Source organism: Heliangelus exortis, chromosome 27 (assembly GCF_036169615.1).
Source record: "Heliangelus exortis chromosome 27, bHelExo1.hap1, whole genome shotgun sequence".
In the NCBI taxonomy this organism is placed as follows: domain Eukaryota; kingdom Metazoa; phylum Chordata; class Aves; order Apodiformes; family Trochilidae; genus Heliangelus; species Heliangelus exortis.
Genome location: NC_092448.1, coordinates 3,414,939 through 3,439,247, shown reverse-complemented (window position 1 = coordinate 3,439,247; position 24,309 = coordinate 3,414,939). Strand labels below are relative to the sequence as shown.

The window sequence follows — 24,309 nt, the reverse complement described above, 5'->3', positions numbered from 1 at the left end:
GCTTGCAGAGAGCAAAAAGCAGGAGAAATGAAGCCTCAGGGAGAGCCCAGAGCAGCTCTGGGGTAGGTGTGAGGAAGAGGAAAAATAAAAAAAATCCAGGGAATTCTGGAAAAAATTTTAAAAAAAAGGAATTCTGAAGAAAATGTCTCCCCCCCCCTTACCTTTAGACCACAATCCCCTTGAGCTTTGTCCCAAGGACTGACCCCAGGAAAAGGGGATGGAATCCAGGGATGGATCCAAGGGATGGAATCCAGGGATGAATCCCCCCCCCCATCCCAAACATCTCAGCCCCCAGAGAATCTCTGCAGCAGACTGGAGGGATTGGTTTTTATTTCAAAAGACATTTTGAATTTTTCAATTTAGTATCAAAACATTTTTTTAGGGTTTGGGTGGGTGGGTTGGGGGTTGGGGTTTTTTTTTTTTTTATTTATTTTTATTTTCCTCCAGCTTGGCCCCTCAGCAATGCACAGAAGATGGCTTGGTACCTTATTAAGACATTTAAAAAACAGCCCTGGCCAGGAGGGAAAAAAAAAAACAAAATACAAGAGAGGTTCCCTCCTTCAGGGTAAGGAAAATCCCCTCCCTCCCCCCCCAAAAAAAAAAAAAAAAAAAAAATTATGAAAATCAAAGAAACTTCCCCAAAAAAGGTGTTGGACTGAAGGTGTTCACTTCAGTCACTTTGTGAAGGCAAATTCCAACCCTCTGGAACAACAAGAGGAGCCAGGACCTGGCCAAGAATGTGGGGAGAATGGGAAAAAAAAAAAAAAAAGGGAATAACCCCTGGGAAAAGTCAGATTTAAAAAAAAAAAAAATTTAAGTCTTCCTTTGCCTAAGTTTTTCCATAGCAGAGTTAAAGCTGAGAAACTGAAAAAAAAAACCTGGGAAGGGAGTTTTCCCACCAGGTTTCTAATTCCAATTTCCTGAGATTCAGCAGCCCCAGAGCCAGGAAAAAATTCCCAACCCTTTTTCTCCTCTTTTCCAACCCCGGGGCTGATGAACAGGAGGTTAAAAGGGAATTTTAAAGCCATGAGCTTTGAAGTGGAGCTCAGGAGGCTCCAAATCAGTTGGAATGTTACAAAAAAAAATTAAAAATTAAAAAAATAAAAAAAAATAATTATAAAATGTTTACATCTCTACCATGCTCCCCCCCAAAAAAACATTATTGCATTGTTTTTTTTGTTTTTTTTTTCCCTTAATCATGCTGTTTGGAAGCTCTGCCTTTAACCCCCCTTAGGCCAAGGAGAAAGGTTTTGCTTTTGGTCAAAAAATGGAAAAAAAAAGGAATTTTTCAGAGATTTTTTTTTCCCCCCTCACATCTCGTTGAGGTCCAGCAGGGTCTGGTCCAGCATCCTCTGTGTGCAGAGATGCTCCTCTTTGGTGGATTTCAGTTTATCTGGCAGGAAGGAAGGGAAAAAAAGAATTAAAAATTAAAAAATAGAGAATTAAAAAGAAGATTTTGCAGCCACACAAAGTTGGGCCCCAGAAAAAAAAAAGTTCCCCCCAGTGAAATCCATGGGTTGGGGGGGGGGGTCCCTTGGTTGGGTTTGGAGCCTCTCAGCTTCCTGGGATCAATTAATTTGGGGAATAATTAATCCTGGGATCAATTTTGGGATTAATTAATCCTGGGATCAATTTTGGGATCAATTCTGGACCTTCAGCTCAATGCAGCTGCTTCCCCCCCCCCCCCAAAAAAAAAAAAAAAAAACCCAAAACTCAGCATCCCAAAGCCAAGACACTTTGAAATCCCTTTGGAATTCCAGCTGGAAATCCCTTTGGAATTCCTCCCCCCCATCCCAGGACAGAGATGTTGATCCCTAAGCTGCTCAGCACCCCAAAAAGCAGGAATTTAATTTTTTTTTTTTTTTTTTAAGGAGAGCAAAAGAAAAGCAAGAATATTATTATTTATTTTTTTTCCAAGCCACTTCCCAAGGGACAGGAATGTGCAGAGAGCCAGGAACATCCCCCCTGGAGATCCAGGAAAAGTTTGGGAGCCAACTCCAGGCAGAGCTTTGGTTGAAAATTCAGATTTTGAAAGGAAATTCCCCAAATGGTGGGTTTTTGTTTTTTTTTTTGGGGGGGGGGGAGGGGTTCAGGAGGAATGACCCAGGAAGAAGTGGAATTCCCCCCCCCCCCACATTTCCTAAGGGAGGGATAATCCAGGGGGATGTGGAGAGCAGGAGCTTTATTGTTGGAATAAATAATAATAATAATAAAAAAGAAAGAAATGAGGAAAATTATTGCAAAGAATAAAAATAAAAATATAAAAATTAATAAAAAGATAAAAATTAACAAAACTAAAAATATAAAAATATATAAAAATTTAAGAATTTATTTTAAGACAAAAATTGACCAGACTTGAGAACTATTGGGGGAAAATGGGAGGAAAATGGTACCATTTATTTGTATAATTGAGTAATTTTTCCTATTTCTCACTCCTGTTCCATGAAATCCATGTGGTTCAGTCTCCATCCCATCAATCTCTCTCCCTCCTTCCCTCTCCTCCCTTTCTCAGGGATGGGGATCCATAGGGAGCATCCCTTAAACCCTGGCAGATCCCCTGGAGCCCAACGTGGGGCCCGAGCTCAGCAGCTCCAGCCCAGCTCAACCCTTGGCTCCTTTGTTGGGAATTCCAGCTCCAGAGGGAAGATTCCAGGATGGCTGAGTGGGAACCAGACCTTTTCCTTGGGAAGTTTCACGGGGTTGGAGATCAAACCAATCCTGGTGTTCCTTTGGGGGGTGATCCCTGGGTTTGCAGCTGGAATTGGATCGGATTTATTTGGGATAAGGGCTGCTGGGGAAAAGGAATTTCCTCCTGGAAGCCTGGAACTTCCTTTCTGGAAACCAGGAACTCCTGTTGGAAGCCAGGAACTTCTTCCTGGGAGCCAGGAACTCCTTCTGGAAGCCCGGAACTTCCACCTGGAAGCCAGGAACTCCTGTTGGAAGCCAGGAATTTCCTTCTGGAAGCCCAAACTTCCCTTCTGGGAGCCAGGAACTCCTGTTGGAAGCCTGGAACTTCTTCCTGGGAGCCAGAAATTCCCTTCTGGAATCCAGGAATTCCTCTTGAAAGCCAGAACCTTCCTCCTGGAAGCCTGGAACTTCCTCCTGGGAGCCAGAAATTCCTTCATGGAAACCAGGAACTCCCTCCTGGAAGCCTGAAACTCCTGGAAGCCAGAACATCCCTTCTGGAAGCCAGGAACTTCCTTCTGGAAGCCAGAACCTTCTCCTGGGAGCCAGGAACTTCCACCTGGAAGCCTGGAACTTCCTTCTGGAAGCCTGGAGCTTCCTTCTGGAATCCAGGAATTCCTCTTGGAAGCCAGAACCTTCTCCTGGGAGCCAGGAACTTCCTTCTGGAAGCCTGAACTTCCACCTGGAATCCAGGAATTCCTCCTGGAAGCCTGGAACTCCCTCCTGGGAGCCAGAAATTCCTTCATGGAAACCAGGAACTCCCTCCTGGAAGCCTGGAACTCCTGGAAGCCAGAACATCCCTTCTGGAAGCCAGGAACTTCCTTCTGGAAGCCAGGAACTTCTCCTGGGAGCCAGGAACTCCCTTCTGGAATCCAGGAATTCCTCCTGGAAGCCTGGAACTCCCTCCTGGAAGCCTGGAATTCCTCTTGGAAGCCAGAACCTTCTCCTGGGAGCCAGGAACTTCCTTCTGGAAGCCTGGAACTTCCTTCTGGAATCCAGGAATTCCTCTTGGGAGCCAGAACCTTCTCCTGGGAGCCAGGAACTTCCACCTGGAAGCCAGGAGCTCCCTCCTGGAAGCCCAAAACCTCCCTTCTGGAATCCAGGAATTCCTCTTGGCATCCAGGAACTCCCTCCTGGAAGCCAGAAATTCCTTCATGGAATCCAGAACTTCCCTCCTGGACTCCAGAACCTCCTGTCCAGCTCCTCCTGGGCCATCCCAATCCCGGGCAGGCATCCAGACCCGAATTCCCTAAATCCCCCCCCAAATCCATCCCCCCCCCCTCCATCCATCCATCCATCCACCTGGAATTCCATGAGGATGAGCAGGGAATCCTTGGAAAACACCCCCGGAACCCCCTCAGGTTGTCACCAGGGCTCAGCCCCTGCTGCACCTTCGGATCCTGAGGAATTTTTGGGGTTTTTTTTTGGCTCCAAAGGGGGGGCCCCAAAATCCCTGGAAAAATCAGAGCAGCATCTCCCAGGATTTGGGAAAAGCTGCGGAATTCCTTCTGGGAATGTTCCCTCCTTTCAGCAAAGAGGAGCCCTGGGAGAGGAGGAAGGGGTTGGGTGGCTCTGGAGGGGGGTTTGGGGTTTTTTTTGGGGTCTCTGGAAGGGGTTTTGGGGTCTCTGTAAGTTTTGGGGTTTGTTTTTTGGGATTTTGTGTCCCTGGAGGGGTTTTGGGGCCTCCAGAGGAGTTTTGGGGTCTCTGGAGATTTTTGGGTTTGTTTTTGGGGTTTGGTTTTTTTTTTTTTGTCTCTGGAAGGGGTTTTGGGGTTTGTTTTTTGGGTTTTTTGTGTCTCTGGAAGGGGTTTCAGGGTCTCTGGAGGTTTGGGGTTTTTTTTGGGGGGTTTTCTGTGTCCCTGGAAGGGTTTTGGTGTCCCTGGAGGGGTTTTGGGGCCTCCAGAGGAGTTTTGGGGTCTCTGGAGGTTTTGGGTTTTGTTTTGGGGTTTTTTTTGTCTCTGGGAGGGGTTTTGGGGTCTCTGGAGGGGTTTTGGGGTTTGTTTTTTGGGTTTTTTTGTGTGTCTGGAAGGGGTCTCAGGATCTCTGGAGGTTTGGGGGTTTTTTTTCTGTGCCTCTGGAGGGGTTTTGGTGTCTTGGGAGTGTTTTTGGGGTCTGGGAGAGGTTTTGGGGTCTCTGGAGGTTTTGGGTTTTTTGGGGGGGGTTTCTGTGTCTCTGGAAGGGGTTTTGGGGTCTCTGGAAGGTTTGTTTTATTTTGGTGTCTCTGGAGAGGGGTTTGGGGTCTCCTGAGGGGTTTTGGGGTTTTTTTGGTGCCTTCAGAGGGGTTTTGGTGTCTCTGGAGGTTTTGGGGGGTTTTTTTGCTGCCTCTGGAAAGGGTTTTGGTGCCCCTGAAAGGATTTGGGGTTTTTTTTGGGTTTTTTTTTTTGTTTTTTTGGGTTTTTTTGTGGGTTTTTTGTTTTGTTTTTTGGATAGGTTTTTTTTGTGTGTTTTTGGGGTTTTTGTAGTGTCTTCAGAGGGGTTTTGGTGTCTCTGGAGGTTTTTTTTTTTGTTCGTTTGGTTGTGGGTTTTTTTTTTGCTGCCTCTGGGAAGGGTTTTGGTGTCCCTGAAAGGGTTTTGGGGTTTTTTTCGGGGTTTTTTGTTTTGTTTTTTGGATGGTTGGTTTGGTTTGGGTTTTTTTTTGTTTTTTGAGGTTTTTTCGGGTTTTTTTTGGGGGGGGGTGTTTTGTTTTTTTGGATGGTTGGGGTTTTTTTTGTTTGTTTTTGGGGTTTTTTTCAGGGTTTTTTATGGGTTGTTTTGTTTTTTGGATGGTTGGGGTTTTAGGGGGTTTTGGGTTTTTTTTCGGGTTTTTTTGTGGGTTTTTTGTTTTGTTTTTTGGATGGTTGGGGGTTTTTTTGTTTTTTTGGGGGGTTTTTTGGGTTTTTTTGGGGTTTTTTTTTGTTTTTTGGATGGTTGGTTTGGGTTTTGTTTTTTTTGGTTTTTTGAGATTTTTTCGGGGTTTTTTTTCAGGGGTTTTTGGTTTTGGTTTTTTTTTTTTTTGGGGTGGTTTTTTTTTTGTTTTGTTTTTGGGGTTTTTTTCGGGTTTTTTTGTGGGTTTTTTGTTTTGTTTTTTGGATGGTTGGGGTTTTTTTTTTTTGGGTTTTTTGGGTTTTTTTGGTGTCTGTGTCCCCTCCTGCTGGTGCCACCAACCTGAGGGAACCAGGGCAGAAGTCCCAACTCCTCAGGAACCTGCTCAGCCCGAGCTCTTCGGGTTCTGGGCCAGACGGAACCAACCCAGGAAGGAAAAAGGATTTCAGGAAAAAAAAAATAAAATAAAATAAAAAAAAACCCCAGGAGGCAGCAAAAAGCTGAGTGCTGGTGAGAGCTGTGACAAAACCAGGTCCCCCCCAACCTCCCCAGGAGGATTTTTTCCCCCCCCCAAACTCAGTGAGGCAGTGAGATAAAAAAATAAAATTAAAAAAAAAAAAAAAAATTAAAATTAAGCAGCAGTTAATGAGGTGTCCACACAGGGGAGTTTTTTTTTCAAGTGAAGTGGTGGCTGGAAATGGGGGGTCCAGTGAGGGGAGAGTTGTTTTCCTTAAGTAAAATGAAATCAAATAAATGAAATGAAATCAAATAAATAAAATGAAATCAAATAAAATAAATAAAATGAAATCAAATAAATAAATAAAATGAAATCAAATAAATAAATAAAATAAATCAAATAAATAAATCAAATAAATCAAATAAATCAAATAAATCAAATAAATCAAATAAATCAAATAAATCAATAAAATAAAAATAAAAACAAAAAAATTTAAAAATAAAAATAATAAAATAATAAAATAACAATAAAAATAAAAATAAAATAAAATAAAAATAAAATTTAATAAAAATAAAATAAAATAAAAATAAAATAAAAATAAAATAAAATAAAATAAAATAAAATAAAATAAAATAAAATAAAAATAAAATAAAAATAAAATAAAAATAAAATAAAAATAAAATAAAAATAAAATAAAAATAAAATAAAAATAAGAAATAAAATAAAATAAAAAATTTAAAAATTAAAAGGAATAAAAGAAAAGAAAATAAAAGAAATGAAAGAAATGAAATTAAATTAAATAAAATAAATAAAATAAAATGAAAATAAATAAAATAAGGAATGAAGTGACATCATGCTGAAGGCAGAAGGACACAAAAAGAGTTTTTATGTTTCTCCAAGATCTAAAAATCACAAAATCCCAAACTCAAAGCAGAGCCCAAGGGACCCCCAGGGATGCTCCAAGCCTGGAAAAAAAAGCTGGAAAAGCAGGAAGGGAAATCCCAGGTGGAGCTGGGGATGGGAGGAGGATTCATCTGTGGGAGACAGAAGGAAAAATCAGGGAGCTGGGAAGGGAAAGGTGGGAGGGGCAGAGTGGTGTCAGCAGCCCCCAAAAACACACACACACCCCAATAAAAGTGTAATAAGAAATAAAAGTAAATAAGTAAAAAAAAAATAAAATTAAAAAATAAAATAAAAAATAAAATAAAAAATAAAATAAAAAATAAAATAAAAAATAAAATAAAAAATAAAAAAAAAATAAAAAAAATAAAAAAAAAAATAAAATAAAAAATAAAAAAATGAAAATAAAAATGAAAATAAAAATGAAAATAAAAATGAAAATAAAAATGAAAATAAAAATGAAAATAAAAAACTAAAAACTGAAAGAAAAAAAAATTTTAAATTATAAAAACTAAACTCAAAAAACTAAAAATGATAATTAAAATAAAATAAATAAAATTTAAATAAAGCTAAACTAAACACTAAACACAAAAGTAAAAACTAGAAGCTAAACTAAATAAAAGAAAATGATAAAAAAATTTAAAAATTCAAATAAAGCTAAACTAAACCCTAAATGAAATAAAAAAAGTAAAAAATAAAACTAAGCTAAAAAGCTAAAAAGCTAAAAAGCTAAAAAGCTAAAAAGCTAAAAAGCTAAAAAGCTAAAAAGCTAAAAAGCTAAAAAGCTAAAAAGCTAAAAAGCTAAAAAGCTAAAATAAAGCAAATAAAATAAAATAAAGCAAATAAAATAAAGCAAATAAAATAAAATAAAGCAAATAAAATAAAATAAAGCAAATAAAATAAAATAAAGCAAATAAAATAAAATAAAGCAAATAAAATAAAATAAAGCAAATGAAACACTACAAAGCAAACAAAATAAAACAAACAAAATAATATAAAACAAAATAAAACATAAAATAAAAAACTAATAAAACAAAACTAATAAAATCAAAATTAAAACCAAGATAAAAATAAAATAAATAAAAAAATGAAGAAACAGAAATTAAGCTGACAGCAGCAGTGAATCCCAAGCCAGGAAGCAGGGGGTGGCAGCAGGAGCTCAGCTACTTCCACAGATCCCTGGGGGCTCCGACCCCGCTCCAGGCAGCCCCCAAGGAGGGGTCCTCAGGGGCCCTTGGGAAGCTTTTCCCGGTGGGAATTGAGCTTTTCCCGGTGGGAATTGAGCTTTTCCCGGTGGGAATTGAGCTTTTCCCGGTGGGAATTGCCCCGGGGAGCTGGAAAACCCCTGGAATTCCCTGGCCAGCAGGAGGAGCATCCCCAAAGCTCGGGGCTGAGATCTCTGGAAGTAACCTGCAGGAATGGCCTGGATTCTCCAGCCTGGGGGAAATCCCAGCCAGAAAATTCCCAGATTTTATTATTATTAATTTTTTTTTTTGGTTTTTTTTTTTTTTCCTGCTGAAGCAAAAGGCAGAGCCCAGGCAGGGAATATTTACATGGAAGTCATGTCATTCAGGGCGTGGTCCAGCTCCTCACTAATTGCTTTGTACTTCAGTTTCTGGGCATAGAGCTCATCTAGAAAAAGGTTCAGGAGGAAAAGAAGAGAAAAATAAAAAAAATAAAATAAAAAAAAAAGGCAAAACAATAAAGGAAGGGTTTTTTTTTTTTCCAACAGCCTGGAAAAGAAGGGATTCGTGGAGAGATGGAAAAAGGGACAAGAGATGGAGCCCCCCAGGACTCCAAAGGAATCCCCAAAATGGCTCTGATGGTTCCCAGTTTGACCACCAAATTTTTTTTTTTTTTCCAGGATCAGCTCAGAGCCAAGAATTCCAAGATTTTTTTCCAACAGCCTAGAAAATCAGGGATTTGTAGAGAGATGGAAAAAGGGACAAGAGATGGAGCCTCCCAGGACTCCAGAGGAATCCCCAAAATGGCTCTGATGGTTCCCAGTTTGACCACCAAATTTTTTTTTTTTCCAGGATCAGCTCACAGCCAAGAATTCCAAGATTTTTTTCCAACAGCCTGGAAAAGCAGGGATTCGTGGAGAGATGGAAAAAGGGACAAGAGATGGAGCCCCCCAGGACTCCGAAGGAATTCCCAAAATGGTTCCCAGTTTGACCACCAAATTGTTTTGGTTTTTTTTTCCAGGATCAGCTCAGAGCCAAGAATTCCAAGATTTTTTTCCAACAGCCTGGAAAATCAGGGACTCGTGGAGAGATGGAAAAAGGGACAAGAAATGGAGCCCCCCAGGACTCCAGAGGAATTCCCAAAATGGCTCTGATGGTTCCCAGTTTGACCACCAAATTGTTTTTTTTTTTCCAGGATCAGCTCAGAGCCAAGAATTCCAAGCAGGAATCACTGTCAGGAAAAAAAAAACAGGGAAAACCAACTCCAAGCCCTTAGGAAGGAGCTTCCTACACCTAAGGAAGAGCCCTGGGGATGCTTTTTCCTCACTTTCAGTCTGCTGGGGGAAAAAAAAAAATAATAAATCACCCAATAATCCTGAGCATTGGAAGGAATTCCCGTCCTGGAATGCCAAAAGGAGCCAAGACCTGGAATTCCCATGGGAACTCCTCAAATTTGGACTCCTGGAGTTCTCCCAGCTCCAAAGAGCCCCAAAAAACTTTGTCAGTTTTCACCAAGTGGCTCAGCCCAGCAGGAAACCTGGAGCCAAGAATTCCAAGGGAAGAATCCAGGGATTGGGATTTGGAATTTTTTGGGTTTTTGTTGTTTGTTTTTTTTTTTTTTTTTGCAGTTTTCCATAAAAAGCTGATCCTGGATGATGAGGTGGCTCAGCTTCTCTGACACTTCTGTTATTCCCACCTCAAACCAAACCCATTCCTGAGTGATTCCAGAGGGATAGGATGGGGCTTGGAATCTCCCAAAACCTGGAATTAAAAGCTGGGGGCAAGGCAGGAAGTTTGGGAAAGTTTCTGCTTGATCCAGCACCACCTCCCTGCAGAGGAATCCACCCACAGCCTGGGAATTTTTATCTCCCCATGGAATACTGGGGAAAAGTGGGATTGGCCTCAGGATTGCTCCTGAAATCCTCTGGAATCAGGGAGAGGAGGGAAGGAATCCAGCCCTGCACTGCATGGATGGGGTTCTGGTGGTTCCCTCTGGAATCCCAAATCTCCAGGGGGGATATTCCAAGCCTGACTTCCAAGCAGCCACCCCCATGCAGGAGGATCCTGCAATCCAGGTTTTTCTTGGAACCAATTCCCGTTGAGTTCAGGTCCCTTTTTTGGGCTTTTTTTCTTCTTTTGTTGGTTGGGTTGGGTTGGTTTTTTTTTCCTCCTTCGAGCCCAGGAATCCACTTCCATTCCTCAGGACATCACCCCCAGCATTCCAGCTCCACTGTCCCTGTCCCTCAGATTCCCCCAAGGTGTTTGGATCCCAATAAAACCCGGGAATGATTTTCCAGAGCAGCTCCAGAGCCCCCAAAACCTCCCCTGAGGAGCTGAGTTGGGCTCATGCTCCAAATCCCCAAGGAGCAGATCCACGCCTCCAGTCTCCAGCTATGGAAAAACATTTTCCTCACCTCCCCCAGGACATTTTTTGAGGGAAAAAATTCCCAGATTTTACCTTCCAAGTCATCAATGGTCTTCTCCAGTTTGGCTACGGAACGCTCAGCAAATTCAGCCCTGGTCTCAGCCTGCCAGGCAGAAAAAAAACCAACTTTAATCCCTAGGGAAAAAGGCAATTCCCACCCTTTCCTTGGATCCCCCCCCAGCTCAGGGAAGAGGTCGGGGGGAGCACCCCAAGGTGGGCACCCAGCACCCACCTCTTTGAGTTTGTCAGTCAGGATCTTGATCTCCTCTTCGTATTTATCCTCTTTTTGGGAGTACTGTGGGAAAGCAGAGGAGGGATCAGCCCCAGGGATCTCCCACTCCGAGGAAAAAGCTTTTCCAGCTCCTCCACAGCACCCTCAGGAAGCTCCAGCTGGGATTGATTCCCACTCCTCACCCCACGCCAAGAGAGCCAGGGCAGGCAGCAAATCCCACGCCACGCAGGGAACACGGAGTTGGGCACCAAAAAATCCTCATGCCAGGACCAGAAAAGTTTTTTGGGCACAGGAAAATCCTCATGCCAGGACCACAGAGTCTTTTGGGCACTGCTGGGGACAGGAAAATCCTCATGCCAGGACCACAGAGTTTTTTGGGCACAGGAAAATCCTCATGCCAGGACCACAGAGTTTTTTGGACACAGAAAAATCCTCATACCAGGACAACAAGGTTTTTTTGGGCACTGCTGGGCACAGGAAAATCCTCATGCCAGGACCAGAAAAGTTTTTTGGGCACTGCTGGGCACTGAAAAATCCTCTTGCCAGGATCACAAAATTTTTTGGACACAGAAAAATCCTCATACCAGGACAACAAGGTTTTTTTTGGGCACTGCTGGGCACAGGAAAATTCTTGTGATGCCAGGACCACAAAGATCTCACAAACCTCCCCCTCTCTTGGCTTTTTCCAGCCACCAGGAGCTGAAATCCCTCTGCTCTCCCTCTCTGCTTCCAGGTTGCATCCGTGTCACCTCTGCCATCCCTGTGGGTGCTCTGCTGTCACAGCCCCTCTCTCTTTCTCTCTCCAAGCCACCCAAAAATACGTTTTTTGGCCCTGGGCCAAGCAGCCCCTACCTTCTCAGCCTGAGCCTCAAGAGACTTGAGATTGTTGGTGACATTCTTCAGCTCTTCTTCCAGCTCGGAACATTTACTGTGGGGTTTGGGCAAGAAAAAGGAGAAAAAAAGGAAAAGAAGAAGTGGGAGGGAAAGACAGGAGAGACAAGGAGTGAATCCATGTGTAGGGATGACCAGGATGGGGTTGGGTTGGTTTGGTTTTGTGTTTTGTTTTTTTGTTTTTTTTTTTTTTTAATTTTATTTTAGGAGATGCTCTGCAGCCAGCCTGGGATGGGGATCCTGCTTTCAGGAAAACAAGCTCCCTTCCCAGCTCCAAATTCCCAGTTTTCAGGCATTCTGCCAGCACATGCAGAGAGAGGGGCACTGAGCTGAGCAGCTGAGATCTGGACACAGATTTCTGGAGTCTTCAAGTTTGCTGCCAGGAGGGGCCATTTATGGGCAGAGAGAGGAGAGAACATTCCAGGAGGAGAAAAAAAAAAGACAGGAAAAGATGCAGTTGAGCTGGAGGGAAGAAGCAGAGCCAGAAGGCCACCAGAATTTTTGGTTTTAATGGTTGGAGAAGGGAAAGGTTAGTACCTTTTCTTCAGCAACAGAAAGAAACTTCAGGTTCTGGTCCAGCACCCTGAGCTGCTCCTGCAGGTCCCGGCAGCGCCTGTTAGTGAGGGGTCCCCCAGTGCCACCAGCCAGGATGGGGACAAGGGTCAAAAGGAGCAGCAAACCCACACACAGAGCCACGAAGGTTGGGGGTGCAAAAAAAAAAAAAAAAAAAAAAAAAAAAACCACACAAAAAAACAGGAAAAAAAAATAAAAAAAATCATGGTCACCACATGCACATCGGGGCAGGAAGCAGAGGGGGACAAAGCGACCTCGTTAGACAAGACCCAGAGCACAGCCAGGACCTGAACAGCCCCCCAGGACCCTCCTGAAACATCCAGGACCCCCCTGAAACATCCAGGACCCCCCTGAAACATCCAGGACCCCCCTGAAACACCCAAGGACCCCCCTGAAACATCCAGGATCCTCCTGAAACATCCAGGACCCCCCTGAAACATCCAGGACCCCCCTGAAACATCCAAGGACCCTCCTGAAATGTCCAAGGAGCCTCCTGAAACACCCAAGGATCCTCCTGAAACATCAAGGACCCCCCTGAAATATCCAAGGACCCTCCTGAAATATCCAAGGACCCCCCTGAAATATCCAGGACCCCCCTGAAACATCCAAGGACCCCCCTGAAACATCCAAGGACCCCCCTGAAACACCCAAGGACCCTCCTGAAACACCCAAGGACCCTCCTGAAACATCCAAGGACCCCCCTGAAATATCCAAGGACCCCCCTGAAACATCCAGGACCCCCCTGAAACATTCAGGACCCCCCTGAAACACCCAAGGACCCCCCTGAAACACCCAAGGACCCAGAGATCCCATGTGGGTGCTGCCAGCAGAGGACGTGCAGGTATTTTTAAGAGGTCAATGAGCAAGTTGAGGTCCCTGGGATGTCCCCTGGGCCACTCCTGTCCCAACCTCTGGCCCTCAGGTGTGTGAGGAGTCAGTGACCACACAGGCAAAGCAGTGAATCCAAGGCAGGGAATAATCCCTTGGACAAACCAAGGAGACCAAAAGGCTCCCACCCTAACACAGCAGCTCCGAGTGGGAAAACCCCTTCCAGCTTTTCCACCTGAGGATTCCATAAAAACTTTCCCTGTGCTTCAGGCCTTGTGTAAGAAGGTTGGGGATGCTGGGTTAGTTCCTTCCCATGCAGAGGCAGCCATGCCAGGGCCAAGGCAGCAGATTTACTCACGACTCTGCCAGCTCAGCTCTCTCCTCAGTCCTCTCCAGATCCCCTTCGATGATCACCAGCTTCCGAGCAACCTGGGAGGCAGAAGAGTTTAAAAAAAAAAAAAAAAAAAAAAACAACAAAAAAACCCATAAATTCTGCTTGCAGGAGTCACTGGAGCTGCCAAATTTCTGGCTCAGGTGCTGAGAGCCAAGGGGTCCCTCCCCCCAACAATCTTGGGATTGTTCTGAGGAGCATCCAAGGCTCTCCCTCACCTCCTCGTACTTCCTATCTGCCTCCTCTGCAATGTGCTTGGCTTCCTTCAGCTGGATTTCCTGCAGTTCCATCTTCTCCTCATCCTTCAGAGCTCGGTTTTCAATGACTTTCATGCCTCTGCACCCCAAAAAACAAACAAAAAAAAAATTTTAAAATGCACAGGGAGGGAAGATGCATTAAAAAAAAAAAAAACAACCCTGTGCAACCCAGCAGTGTGCTGAGTTCTCCCTTATTTCTCCCTTATACAGCAGCTTGCTCAGAATTCCTTGAAATTTTCCTCCAGCATCAGGCTCCTGGACCATGGGAAACGTGGTGCCAAAGGTTTTCCAGGCTGGAATGACCAGAGCCAGGTCAGTCCTTAATGGCAATAACTGGAAGGGGACCCAGGGACAGTGCCAGGATGGAGGATGCTGGAAATGAGGCTTCCCCCTCAGCAGCCACCCTGAGGGTCCCAAAACCCCCTGATTTCTCCTCCCTTGGAGCTGGGGGATGCACCCAGCCCTTTCTCCCACCTTGGCCTCAGCTCCCAAGCTCCTCAATCCCTGCTTGGGTTGCTTCTCCTGACCTGGATCCCAACTCCCACATCCAACCTTGACGTGGGATCCACTTCCCAGCCTCCGGGAAGCCCGGGAGGGGGGGGATTGGCACCAGGCCCTGGGTGAGGAAGGCAAAGCAGGAACTTTTCCTCACCTTTCACTCTCATCTGCAGCTTTCTCTGCCTCTTCCAGCTTCTGCAGAGCTGTTGCAAGGCGCTCCTGGGCTCGGTCCAATTCCTCCTCCACCAGCTGGATCCGGCGGTTCAAAGAGGCCACCTCTGCCTCAGCCTGAAGGGAAAAAAAGAGAGGAGAGAGCAGCTCAGCCCCTGGGACAGATCCTCAGCCTCAGATCCTGAGGAACCCACAGGGACCAAGCCAGGGAATTCCCTGTTCCAGCCTCCTGCACCCCCAGCGTCGCACAGAGCCCAGCTCACAGCGACCTCCTGCAGGTTCCCTGCCTCCCAGGGGAAATTCTGGGGATCATTTCCAACAGAAACACCCCAGGAAGATGATTTACACCCCTGGCTCTTCCTTGCAGGCTGCTGCAGTCCTGCCAGGCCATCAATCTCTGCCCCATTTCTCCCCCCACACCAAGCACTCCCTGCCAGCAGCCATGAACCAAAGTCCCTTTCCTCCTGGGCTCAGGACAGGAGCATTTTGCTCAAAGCAAACCCTTCCTCCTCCTCCTCCTCCTCCTTGTCCTCTTCCTCTTCTTCTTCTTCTTCCTCCCCCTTCTCCTCTTCTTCTCCTCCTCCTCCTCCTTGTCCTCTTCCTCTTCTCCTTTTCCTCTTCTCCTCCTCCTCCTCTTCTCCTTTTCCTTCTCCTTCTCCTCCTCCTCTTCCTCTTCTCCTTCTCCTCCTCCTCCTCCTCCTCCTCCTCCTCTTCCTCTTCTCCTTATCCTCCTCTTCCTCTTCTCCTTCTCCTCCTCCTCCTCCTCTTCCTCTTCTCCTTCTCCTCCTCCTCCTCCTCTTCTCCTTCTCCTCCTCCTCCTCCTCCTCCTCCTCCTCTTCCTCTTCTCCTTCTCCTCCTCCTCCTCCTCCTCTTCCTCTTCTCCTTCTCCTCCTCCTCCTCCTCCTCTTCCTCTTCTCCTTCTCCTCCTCCTCCTCCTCTTCCTCTTCTCCTTCTCCTCCTCCTCCTCCTCTTCCTCTTCTCCTTCTCCTCCTCCTCCTCCTCCTCTTCCTCTTCTCCTTCTCCTCCTCCTCCTCCTCCTCCTCTTCCTCTTCTCCTTCTCCTCCTCCTCCTCTTCCTCCTCTTCCTCTTCTCCTTCTCCTCCTCCTCCTCTTCCTCTTCTCCTTCTCCTCCTCCTCCTCCTCCTCCTCTTCCTCTTCTCCTTCTCCTCCTCCTCCTCTTCCTCTTCTCCTTCTCCTCCTCTTCCTCTTCTCCTTCTCCTCCTCCTCCTCTTCTCCTTCTCCTCCTCCTCCTCCTCCTCCTCCTCTTCCTCTTCTCCTTCTCCTCCTCCTCCTCTTCTCCTTCTCCTCCTCCTCCTCTTCTCCTTTTCCTTCTCCTCCTCTTCTCCTTTTCCTTCTCCTTCTCCTCCTCCTCTTCTCCTTCTCCTCCTCTTCCTCTTCTTCTCCTCCTCCTCTTCTCCTTCTCCTCTTCTCCTCCTCTTCTCCTTCTCCTCCTCTTCCTCTTCTCCTTTTCCTTCTCCTTCTCCTCCTCCTCCTCTTCTCCTTTTCCTTCTCCTCCTCCTCCTCCTCTTCTCCTTTTCCTTCTCCTCCTCCTCCTCTTCTCCTTTTCCTTCTCCTTCTCCTCCTCCTCCTCTTCTCCTTCTCCTCCTCCTCCTCTTCTCCTTCTCCTCCTCCTCCTCCTCCTTCTTTTCCTCCTCCTCCTCCTTCTTTTCCTCCTCCCTCCTCCTTCTTTTCCTCCTCCTCCTCCTTCTTTTCCTCCTCCTCCTCCTTCTTTTCCTCCTCCTCCTCCTTCTTTTCCTCCTCCTCCTCCTTCTTTTCCTCTTCCTCCTCCTCCTCCTTCTTTTCCTCCTCCTCCTCCTCCTTTTCCTCCTCCTCCTCCTCCTCCTTCTTTTCCTCCTCCTCCTCCTCCTCCTCAGCAGAGGGAGGAAGAGCAGCAGCATCCTGAGCTCCCTTTATCCCAGCACAGCCTGGGGGCAGCTCCTCCAGTGCCTCCGGGTTTGTTTCCTTCCTCCCTCCCCCAGTGATAACCCAGGAAAAAAAGAGAAAAAAAAAAACCAAACAAAAAAAAAAACCAAATAAACCTCACCCAGCCTTGAGATCTCCCCGGGAGGTTGTTCCCCAGCAACAGCCACACACAAACACCCTCCAGAGCTCAGGGGTGTGCCAGGAACCCCAGGAAATCTGAGGTTGTGACCCAGGTCAGAGCCATCACCCTCCTCCCAAAAAAAAAAAAAAAAAAAAAGACTTTGGGGGACACTTTGGGGACACCCCCAGCCCAAGGGGGGGGATGGCAGTGTCCTGTTCTCCAGCAGGATTGGGAAGGGGGGGAGATGGAAAGGGTTAGAGCCAGATCAGGGCAGTTTCTCCATCCAGGGGGGGAGGCAGATGCCAAAAAAAAAAAAAAAAATTAAAAAAAATAAATATATATATGAAATATCCCAGCTCCTTGCAACAAAGCAGCCTGCAAGGACACGCAGCTCCCAACCATGCCCAAGGAAGGAGGAGCAGAGTGATGAAAGAAGCCACTGTTAGAGCAGGGCCAGACCCAAATCACATCCAGTTCCCAGGAAAAGTTGACCAAGATCTACCCCACCCCCCACGTTCCCAGCTCAGGTTGGGAAAACATCAGTGGGAAAGGAGCTGAGATGCCAGCAGAGTTTTGGTTGGGGAAATCCCCCCAAAATAAAGAGCTGACCCCAAAAAATAAGGGCTGACCCCCAAAAAAATAAGGGCTGACCCCAAAAAAATAAGGGCTGACCTTTCAAACCCCAAAGGGGTGAGGATAAAACATCCCCACCCCCCCCCAAGCACTGCTCCTCTCCCATGGAGGGAAATTCCAGGGAGCTGGAAGGAACACACACATTCCCATGGCAACACCTCTGCTGGAAGAGGATTCCTTATCTGGCAGCAAAAAAAAAAAAAAAAAAAAAAGGGAAAAAAATAAAAAAGGGGAAAAAAATAAAAAAGGGGAAAAAAAATAAAAAAGGGGAAAAAAATAAAAAAGGGGGAAAAAATAAAAAAGGGGGAAAAAATAAAAAAGGGGGAAAAAAAATAAAAAAGGGGGAAAAAAAATAAAAAAGGGGGAAAAAAATAAAAAAGGGGAAAAAAAATAAAAAAGGGGAAAAAAAATAAAAAAGGGGAAAAAAATAAAAAAGGGGATAAAAAATAAAAAAGGGGATAAAAAATAAAAAAGGGGAAAAAATAAAAGAGGAAAAAAATAAATTAAAAAAAAAAAAAAAAAAAAAAAAAAAAAAAAAAAAGGAAAAACTGAGGTCTGGTAGTGGCCTCATCCCAAAGCCCACTGGGTCACCCAGCAGTGGCACCAGGCCACTTGTCACAGCCCCCAGACCCAGACAGAGGTGGGGAAGGGGTTGGGACAACCTCAGCTTCAGCTTTTCAAGAAAATCATCAGCAAAATTCCCAAAGCAAACCTGGGGGAGTCATCGTTTGATGGGAAGCAAGGGCCTGGCCTGGGTCACCCCGTCCACCAACCCCACGGTGCCACCAGCACCCCTGGGCTGAACCAGAACCAGGGAACCCACTCAGGTTCTGACAGAGACCCCAAAGCTGACCCAGTGCCACGGGCAGGGACCCCCTCCCCCATCCCAGGGGGCTCCAAACCCCCAAAAATTCCAGGGATGGGGCAGCCACAGCTTCTGGGGGCAACCTGGGGCTCAGCACCCTCACCCCAAACAATTTCTCCCCAGTTTCTCCTCTCCATCTCCCCTCTTCCAGTTCAAAGCCATTCCCTCTCCTCCCATCCCTCCAGGCCCTTGTCCCAAGTCCCTCCCCAGCTTTCCTGGAGCCCCTTCAGCCACTGGAAAATGCTCCAAGGTCTCCCCAAAACCTTCTCCTTCAGAAGCACCCTCACCCCAAAGAATTTCTCCCTCCCTCCCTGCCCAGTTTCTCCTCTCCATCTCCCCTCTTGCAGCTGGAAACCCTTCCCCCTCATCCCATCCCTCCAGATCCTTGTCCCAAGTCCCTCCCCAGCTTTCCTGGGGGAGGAAGCACTGGAAGGTGCTCCAAGGTCTCCCCAGAACCTTCTCCTTTTCCTTCTCCTCCTGACCCCAAGGAATTTCTCCCCCAAACCTCCTCTCCATCTCCCCTCTTGGAGGATGGAACCATCACCTCTCCTCCCATCCCTCCAGATCCTTTTCCCAAGTCCCTCCCCAGTTTTCCTGGAGCCCCTTCAGGCTCTGGAAGGTGCTCTGAGGTCTCCCCAAAACCTTCTCCTCCAGAAGCACCCTCACCCCAAGGAATTTTTGCTTCCCATCTCCCCTTTTCCAGTTCAAATCCATTCCCTCCCATCCCATCCCTCCAGGCCCTTTTCCCAAATCCCTCCCCACTTTTCCCGGAGCCCCTTCAGGCTCTGGAAGTTGCTCCAAGCTCTCCCCATTCCCTCCTCCTCTCCTCCAGGCTGAATCCCAACATTCTCCCACCTTTCCTTCTTTTTCCCAACCATTCCCTGTTCCCACGAGGTTGGGGATCGGAACCGGAGCAGGATGGAGCTCGGGGGGGTTTTTCCCACTCGGTTCCCAGCATCCCCACGGAGATCCCTTCCATTTTATCCGCACTTCCCGAGGTTCCGCTCCCACCTTTGTGCTCTCAGCACCGGCCCACACAAGATGGCCGAGATCCTCCCCTTCCTTCCCGAACCGAACCCCGACAGAACCGGAACCGTCTCTCTTCCCCCCCCCCCCCCCCCCCTCTTCCATAACCTCGGGATCCCCCCCCTTCCAGCTGCTTCCAGATGTTTCGGGAAGACGGAAAACCACGCAGAAAAAAAACTGACCCCGTTTGCCCCGGTACCACAGCGAACGGACCGCGGACGGAACCACCGACGGTTCGGAGGGGAAGAACCCCCCTAATCCCCCCCCAAAAAAAACCCCAAGGCGGGCAGCGCCGGCTCCGGATGGCTGCGAGAAACGGGAGAACCGAACCGCGCAGGGCTGCCGGTTCCGAGAGACCCACGGTACCGCCGAACCCCGACAAGAACCCTCGGAAGGAAGGTGTGGGAGGGGAGGTTCGGGGTTCTCCTTCCCCCGGGGCTGATCCGGAGCCATCCCAAGGGAAGCTCGGGGGGATCCGGTAGCCCGGTACCGGCGGTACCTGCTCGCGGTTCCGGCGCTCGGCCTCCACCTCCCGTTGCAGCCGGTCCGCCCGTTCCTCGGCATCGTCCGCCTGTTGCTGCAGGACCTGAATCTTCCGCTTCACCGCCTCGATGGTGGTGGCCCCCGCCATCCTGCCCACCGGACCGGTCCCGGTACCGCCACCCGAACCCAAACCCGGACCCGTCACCGCTTCGCACCGCTTCGACCCCGCCCCTAAAATACCGGAACCGCCCGCCCGGGCCCCACCGGGTCGGGATGTGACATCACTTCCGACCCACCCCATCCCATCCCCCGCCCAGCCCGCGTTGCCATGGTAACCGGGAGGAGCCCTGGGGACACCCGGGTCACGCGTGGGGGTGGGGGGGCCCCATATGGAACCGGGGAGCTGAGATATAGGGGGGTGGTGACACTGGGACAGGACTGGGAGCACTGGGAACTGCCCCATGAGGGACTGGGAGCACTGGGACCTGTTCCATGGGGGACTGGGAGCACTGGGAACTGCCCCATGAGGGACTGGGGACACTGGGACCTGTCCCATGGGGGTGTGGGGTTACCCAGACTTGCCCCATGTAGGTTTGGGGACAACGGGACCTGTCCTGTGCGGGTGTGGGGACACTGGGACGTGCCCCACGTGGGTGGCAGGACACGGGGACCTGCCCCACGTGGGTATTGGGGACACGGGGACAGATACCTGAGTACACAGGGACCTGCCCTGTGTGGGTGTGGGGACACTGGGACCTGCCCTATATGGGTATGGGGACACCAAGGGCTGCCAGACAGGGACTGGGGACACCAGGACCTGTCCCATGGGGTCTGGGGGCACTGGGACCTGTCCCATGGGCCTGTGGGGACACTGGGACCAGCCAACACTGGGTCCAGCCCCATGTGGGTGTGGGGACACTGGGACCTGTCCCATGGGGGACTGGGGACACTGGGACCAGCCCCATGTGGATGTGGGGACACTGGGAACTGCCCCATGGGGCTCTGGGGACACTGGGACCAGCCCCATGTGGGTGTGGGGACACTGGGACCAGCCCCGTGTGGATGTGGGGACACTTGGGACCTGTCCCACGGGGATGTGGGGGGCACAGGCACCTGTCCCATAGGGTACTGGGGGCACTGGGATCTGTCCCGCGTGGATGTGGGGCCACTGGGACCTGTCCCACGGGGTACTGGGGGCACTGGGACCAGCCCCATGTGGGTGTGGGGACACTGGGAACTGCCCCGTGGGGCTCTGGGGACACTGGGACCTGTCCCCCACAGGAGCAGGGACAGCCCCACAGAGACCTGAGGCGCAGGGCTCTGCCCCACATGGGTGCCCAGGCCCCCCGGGCCCCCCCTTGTCCCTCGTCCCCAAGGGACTCCTTATACGGTCCGGGCTGCAGTGGCACCGCATTCCCTGCCCTTGAGCTCACCCTCTGCCTCCCCTCACCCGGACCCTTCCCCCCCCCAAATCCCGGGGGGGACACCCCGAGCTGCAGGGCAGGGTGCTGCCCCCAGCCCCAAAAACCCCTTTGGTCGCTCCCAAAATCGCTGCCACCCCCCTGAGCCCCGGGGGTCACCGAGCTCCATCCCCCAGCCCTGCCCCAAAAGCCCCTCCAGGAGGAAGGGGGGGGGGGTGACAGGGACATGTGGCACCTCCTGAAAACCTGTGACAGGGGTGACTTTTTTTTTGGGGGGGGTTGTGGGGCCAGCACGTGCTCTGCCCCCCAAGTGAAGGGGGCACCCCAGGGATGTGCAAAAAAGCAAAGGTCCTGCCTGGAAGGAATTTTTTTTTGGGGTGTGGGGGGGGCAGCTGGCTGGAAAATCCCTTCCCTCTGCTTCTCCAGTTTTTAGGGATGGGGGACACCAAAGGGACCCCCCAAAAGTCACCCTGGTGGGCGGCAGCTGGAGAACTGGGGGGTTGGGATGTTAAGAAAGGGGGTGGGGGTGTGGTGGGATGGGGGGGGGAGAGAGCATGGAAGTGGCAGAGGGAAAAAGAAGGGAGGGGAAAGGAGTGGGAAGGAGGAAAAGGGCTCCCCAGAGCTTTGTGGGGTCTGTGCCAAACCCCGGTGCGGGAGTGGGAAACCATGAGCCCAAACCCGGAGCTGACAAACTTCCCAAAGTTTCGGGAAGGCTTTGGATTTCCCCACTCCTCCCTGACCCCCCCAGCTCAGAGCCAGGACGGGGGGGGCAGAGCCAGCCCAGGCACCGGCCCGGGGGTCGTGGGGCTTCCCGTGGGGAAGGGAAAATTCCTTTTCCCTGCTGGAAATCGGAGCTGCAGCTCCCGCAGGGAGAGGAGCCGGGAGTTTTTCTCCCTCTCCCCCAGGAGGGAAAATTTCCAGCTCCTGGATGCTCGACCCGCGGTGTCAGAGTCCCCGGGGCTGTCAGGGGGTGATGAGCGGGACCGAACTTGGCGACAGATGACGGGGTCGGGACAGCAGCCAGGGGACAAAACCCTGCACCGCTCGCACCATTGTTCTCCTGGGAAGGGCGGCCAACAATAGCCGGGCTGTGTCACTGTCACCCTGCCCGAGGGGACGAGGGCTCCCTCCTCCTCCCTGAGCTCCAGCTGTGCCTGGGGGGGACACCCGAGGTCCTCAGGGACTGCTCTGTCCCCAGCCCGGGGGCTCCCTGCCCTCTTCTGCAAAGCCTGGGTGCTCCCTCCCTGCTCCTCCTTGGCCACCCGGGATATCTTTGCCCAGGGAGGAGCTGGAATCAGCATCCCTCAGTCCCTCCCATGGCTGTGGGTGGCCACCCTTGGGTGTGCTCTGCTCCCAGGCACCCACACAGCTTTGCCAGGGACCTTTCTCCAGCTCAAGGCCACTGTGGTCTCATTAGGAAGGGGTTGGGGGAACCAACCCAGCTTCCACCCTACACCCCATACATACATCTGCTGCCTTCTTCTCTGCCAGCTCCAGCTTCTCCTGAGCATCTTTCAGGGCCTCAGAATATTTGTCCAGCTCGTCCTCTGTCCCCTTCAGCTTCTTCTGCATGGCAGCCAGCTCGTCCTCCAGCTGGAAGAGCAGCAGAAGTCATGGCAGGTGGACACCCTTTGGATTCCCCCCCATCCCTGTCCCACCAGGATGCTCCACAGCCTCGTGACGCTGTCCCCGAGCTCTGGGACTGTGGCAGCTCTCACCCCCTGGTTCCTTTTCCCCCAAATTCCTGGTGAGTCTTGGGCTCAGGATGGTCCAACACAGGAGGAGCCACTGCCCAGACAGCACCCACGTTACCTGCTTGCTCCGTTCCTCTGCCTGCTTCTGCTCAGCCTCTGCCTGCTCTGCCCTGTCCAGGGCGTTCTCCTTGTCCAACTTCAACATCTGCATCTTCTTCTTGATGGCCTCCATCCTTGGGGGACAACGGGCAGTGGGACAATGGGACAATTGTCAGCAGCAGTGCTGCCTGACCCCCCGCTGCCCGCTTTATCAACCCTGCTGGCACAGGGGCTTTGCCTTTCTTGGCCTGAGCCACCTTCCCAAAAAGTCTGTGTTCCAGACCCATTGTCTGCCCTGGGGGGGTCTGGGTGGCCACAACCTTATTTGGGTTCCTGGGGACAGCTGGGATGGTTATAAAAAGCAGTGGCAGGGCTGGGAGCGGGGGTCCCGCATTGTCCCTTTGCAATGGGACACCCTGCCTGGCACCACAGGGACACCACGCTCCTGCCCAGCATTCCCATGGGATATGCTCAGGACACTGAGCTGGAACCGGGCAGTGAAGCCCCACTGGGGACTTGGGATGTTTTTTGGTGGCCCCCAGGGCTGACATTTACCCCTGCTTGGGGGTGGCGTGGGAGCTCATCCCGGTTTTATTTTAGGAGCAGGGATTTTGCAGCAGCCCCCGGTTGGGATTTTTTGGCTCAAGGGGGGTGGGGAGCTGAGCCCAGCACTCAGGGAAGAGCCCCCCAGGAATCCTCTGAGCCTTGAGCCCATCTCCAGGGCTGCTGGGGCTTGGCAGTGAGGCAGAAGATGCTGTCGGCAGCTGGAGGATGGAATTCCCCAGGCTCCGGGAGGAATTCTCAGGGCGAGTGGCAGCACTTCCAAGTAGCTGGGGGGGATTAGCAGCCTCTTCCATGAGCTGAGATGGGATGACATGGGAAGAGAGCCACTGCTCCCATCTGGAGAGAGCTTTGGGGGGCCCCAAGAAGGTCAGAGGGACCCGGGAGATGTGGGTGCTGCAATCCCGTGCCCTGGGAGCCATAAATAACCCTGAGCAGCAGAGCCAGGGGTGGGCACGGGCCCACGGTCCCGGGATGTCCTGGGATCATCCCGGGCACAAGCAGGGGGACAGGTGGTGAGTGCTGAGCCCACCACCACCCCCAAACCTCCGCCGGGCCCCCCGGGGGTGGCAGTTCCCCCCCCGGCAGGGCACAAACAGCATCTGGACCTCTGGGTGCTGGGTGTCCCTGGCGCTGTAAGAATATGTTTGATATTTAGTTGGTTTTCCAATAAAACAACCTAATATCAAACATATCAGACAGAGGCAGGGGTGGGTGAAGGCGAGCTCCGGGCAGGGCTCAGCTCCCTGCAAGAGAAGGAAAAAAAAGAAAAGCTGAATATTCACTTCTTGCTCTTTGCTGGGCAGAACATCCCCCCCGGGTACCCCCACCCTGGGGTCCGGATCCCATCCCAGCATCGGGATGCTCTGGGATCTGCTGCCCGGACAGGAGGGATGAGGAGGGCAGAAAGGGCTCCTGGAACACCATGGCACGGACACCCCGGCCCAGGGCACCCCCCCCAGCCCCCCCAAGTCTGTCGGAACCTTACCTGGGCCGGCTCGGGGGGTCCTGGGTGCTCTGGCTTGGGGGCTGCCTGCCCGCGGTTTATAACCGCGTTGAGGTGCGGGGAGGGGGGGTGAGAGCCCCGACCCCGCACACGTGTCCCCGTTCCCATTAATTACCACCCATCGATGTCCCCCTGCCCCCTCCCCAGACCCCCGCGCCCAGCACCGCCGGTCGATCCGGGTCGA

The 24,309-nt window shown here is 50.1% G+C and overlaps 1 protein-coding gene and 1 long non-coding RNA gene across 14 annotated transcripts; both read right to left on the bottom strand.

Annotated features, from left to right (window-relative positions):
* Positions 1–402: 402 nt before the first annotated feature.
* On the bottom strand, positions 403–22,767 carry TPM3 (tropomyosin 3). 13 transcript variants are annotated; one of them, XM_071727240.1, is made up of 11 exons: positions 22,578–22,767; positions 22,233–22,358; positions 14,278–14,411; positions 13,587–13,704; positions 13,336–13,406; positions 12,114–12,189; positions 10,686–10,748; positions 10,487–10,556; positions 8,398–8,476; positions 5,830–5,893; positions 403–1,393 (listed from the first exon to the last, which is right to left on the bottom strand). In XM_071727240.1, the coding sequence occupies exons 1-11, from the start codon at positions 22,689–22,691 to the stop codon at positions 1,385–1,387; spliced, it is 924 nt and encodes a 307-aa protein (XP_071583341.1). In that variant the 5' UTR covers positions 22,692–22,767; the 3' UTR covers positions 403–1,384. The 13 variants fall into 13 exon arrangements, with proteins under 13 accessions (XP_071583341.1, XP_071583340.1, XP_071583337.1 ...); XM_071727239.1 differs by lacking the exon at positions 12,114–12,189 and adding an exon at positions 11,538–11,613 and having other exon boundaries at positions 22,578–22,762; XM_071727236.1 differs by lacking the exons at positions 5,830–5,893; positions 12,114–12,189 and adding an exon at positions 11,538–11,613 and having other exon boundaries at positions 22,578–22,726.
* LOC139787879 (uncharacterized) lies at positions 19,984–20,807 on the bottom strand. Its single transcript, XR_011722716.1, has 3 exons — positions 20,270–20,807; positions 20,162–20,191; positions 19,984–20,131 (listed from the first exon to the last, which is right to left on the bottom strand). It is a non-coding gene; the product is annotated as an uncharacterized lncRNA (long non-coding RNA).
* Positions 22,768–24,309: the final 1,542 nt, after the last annotated feature.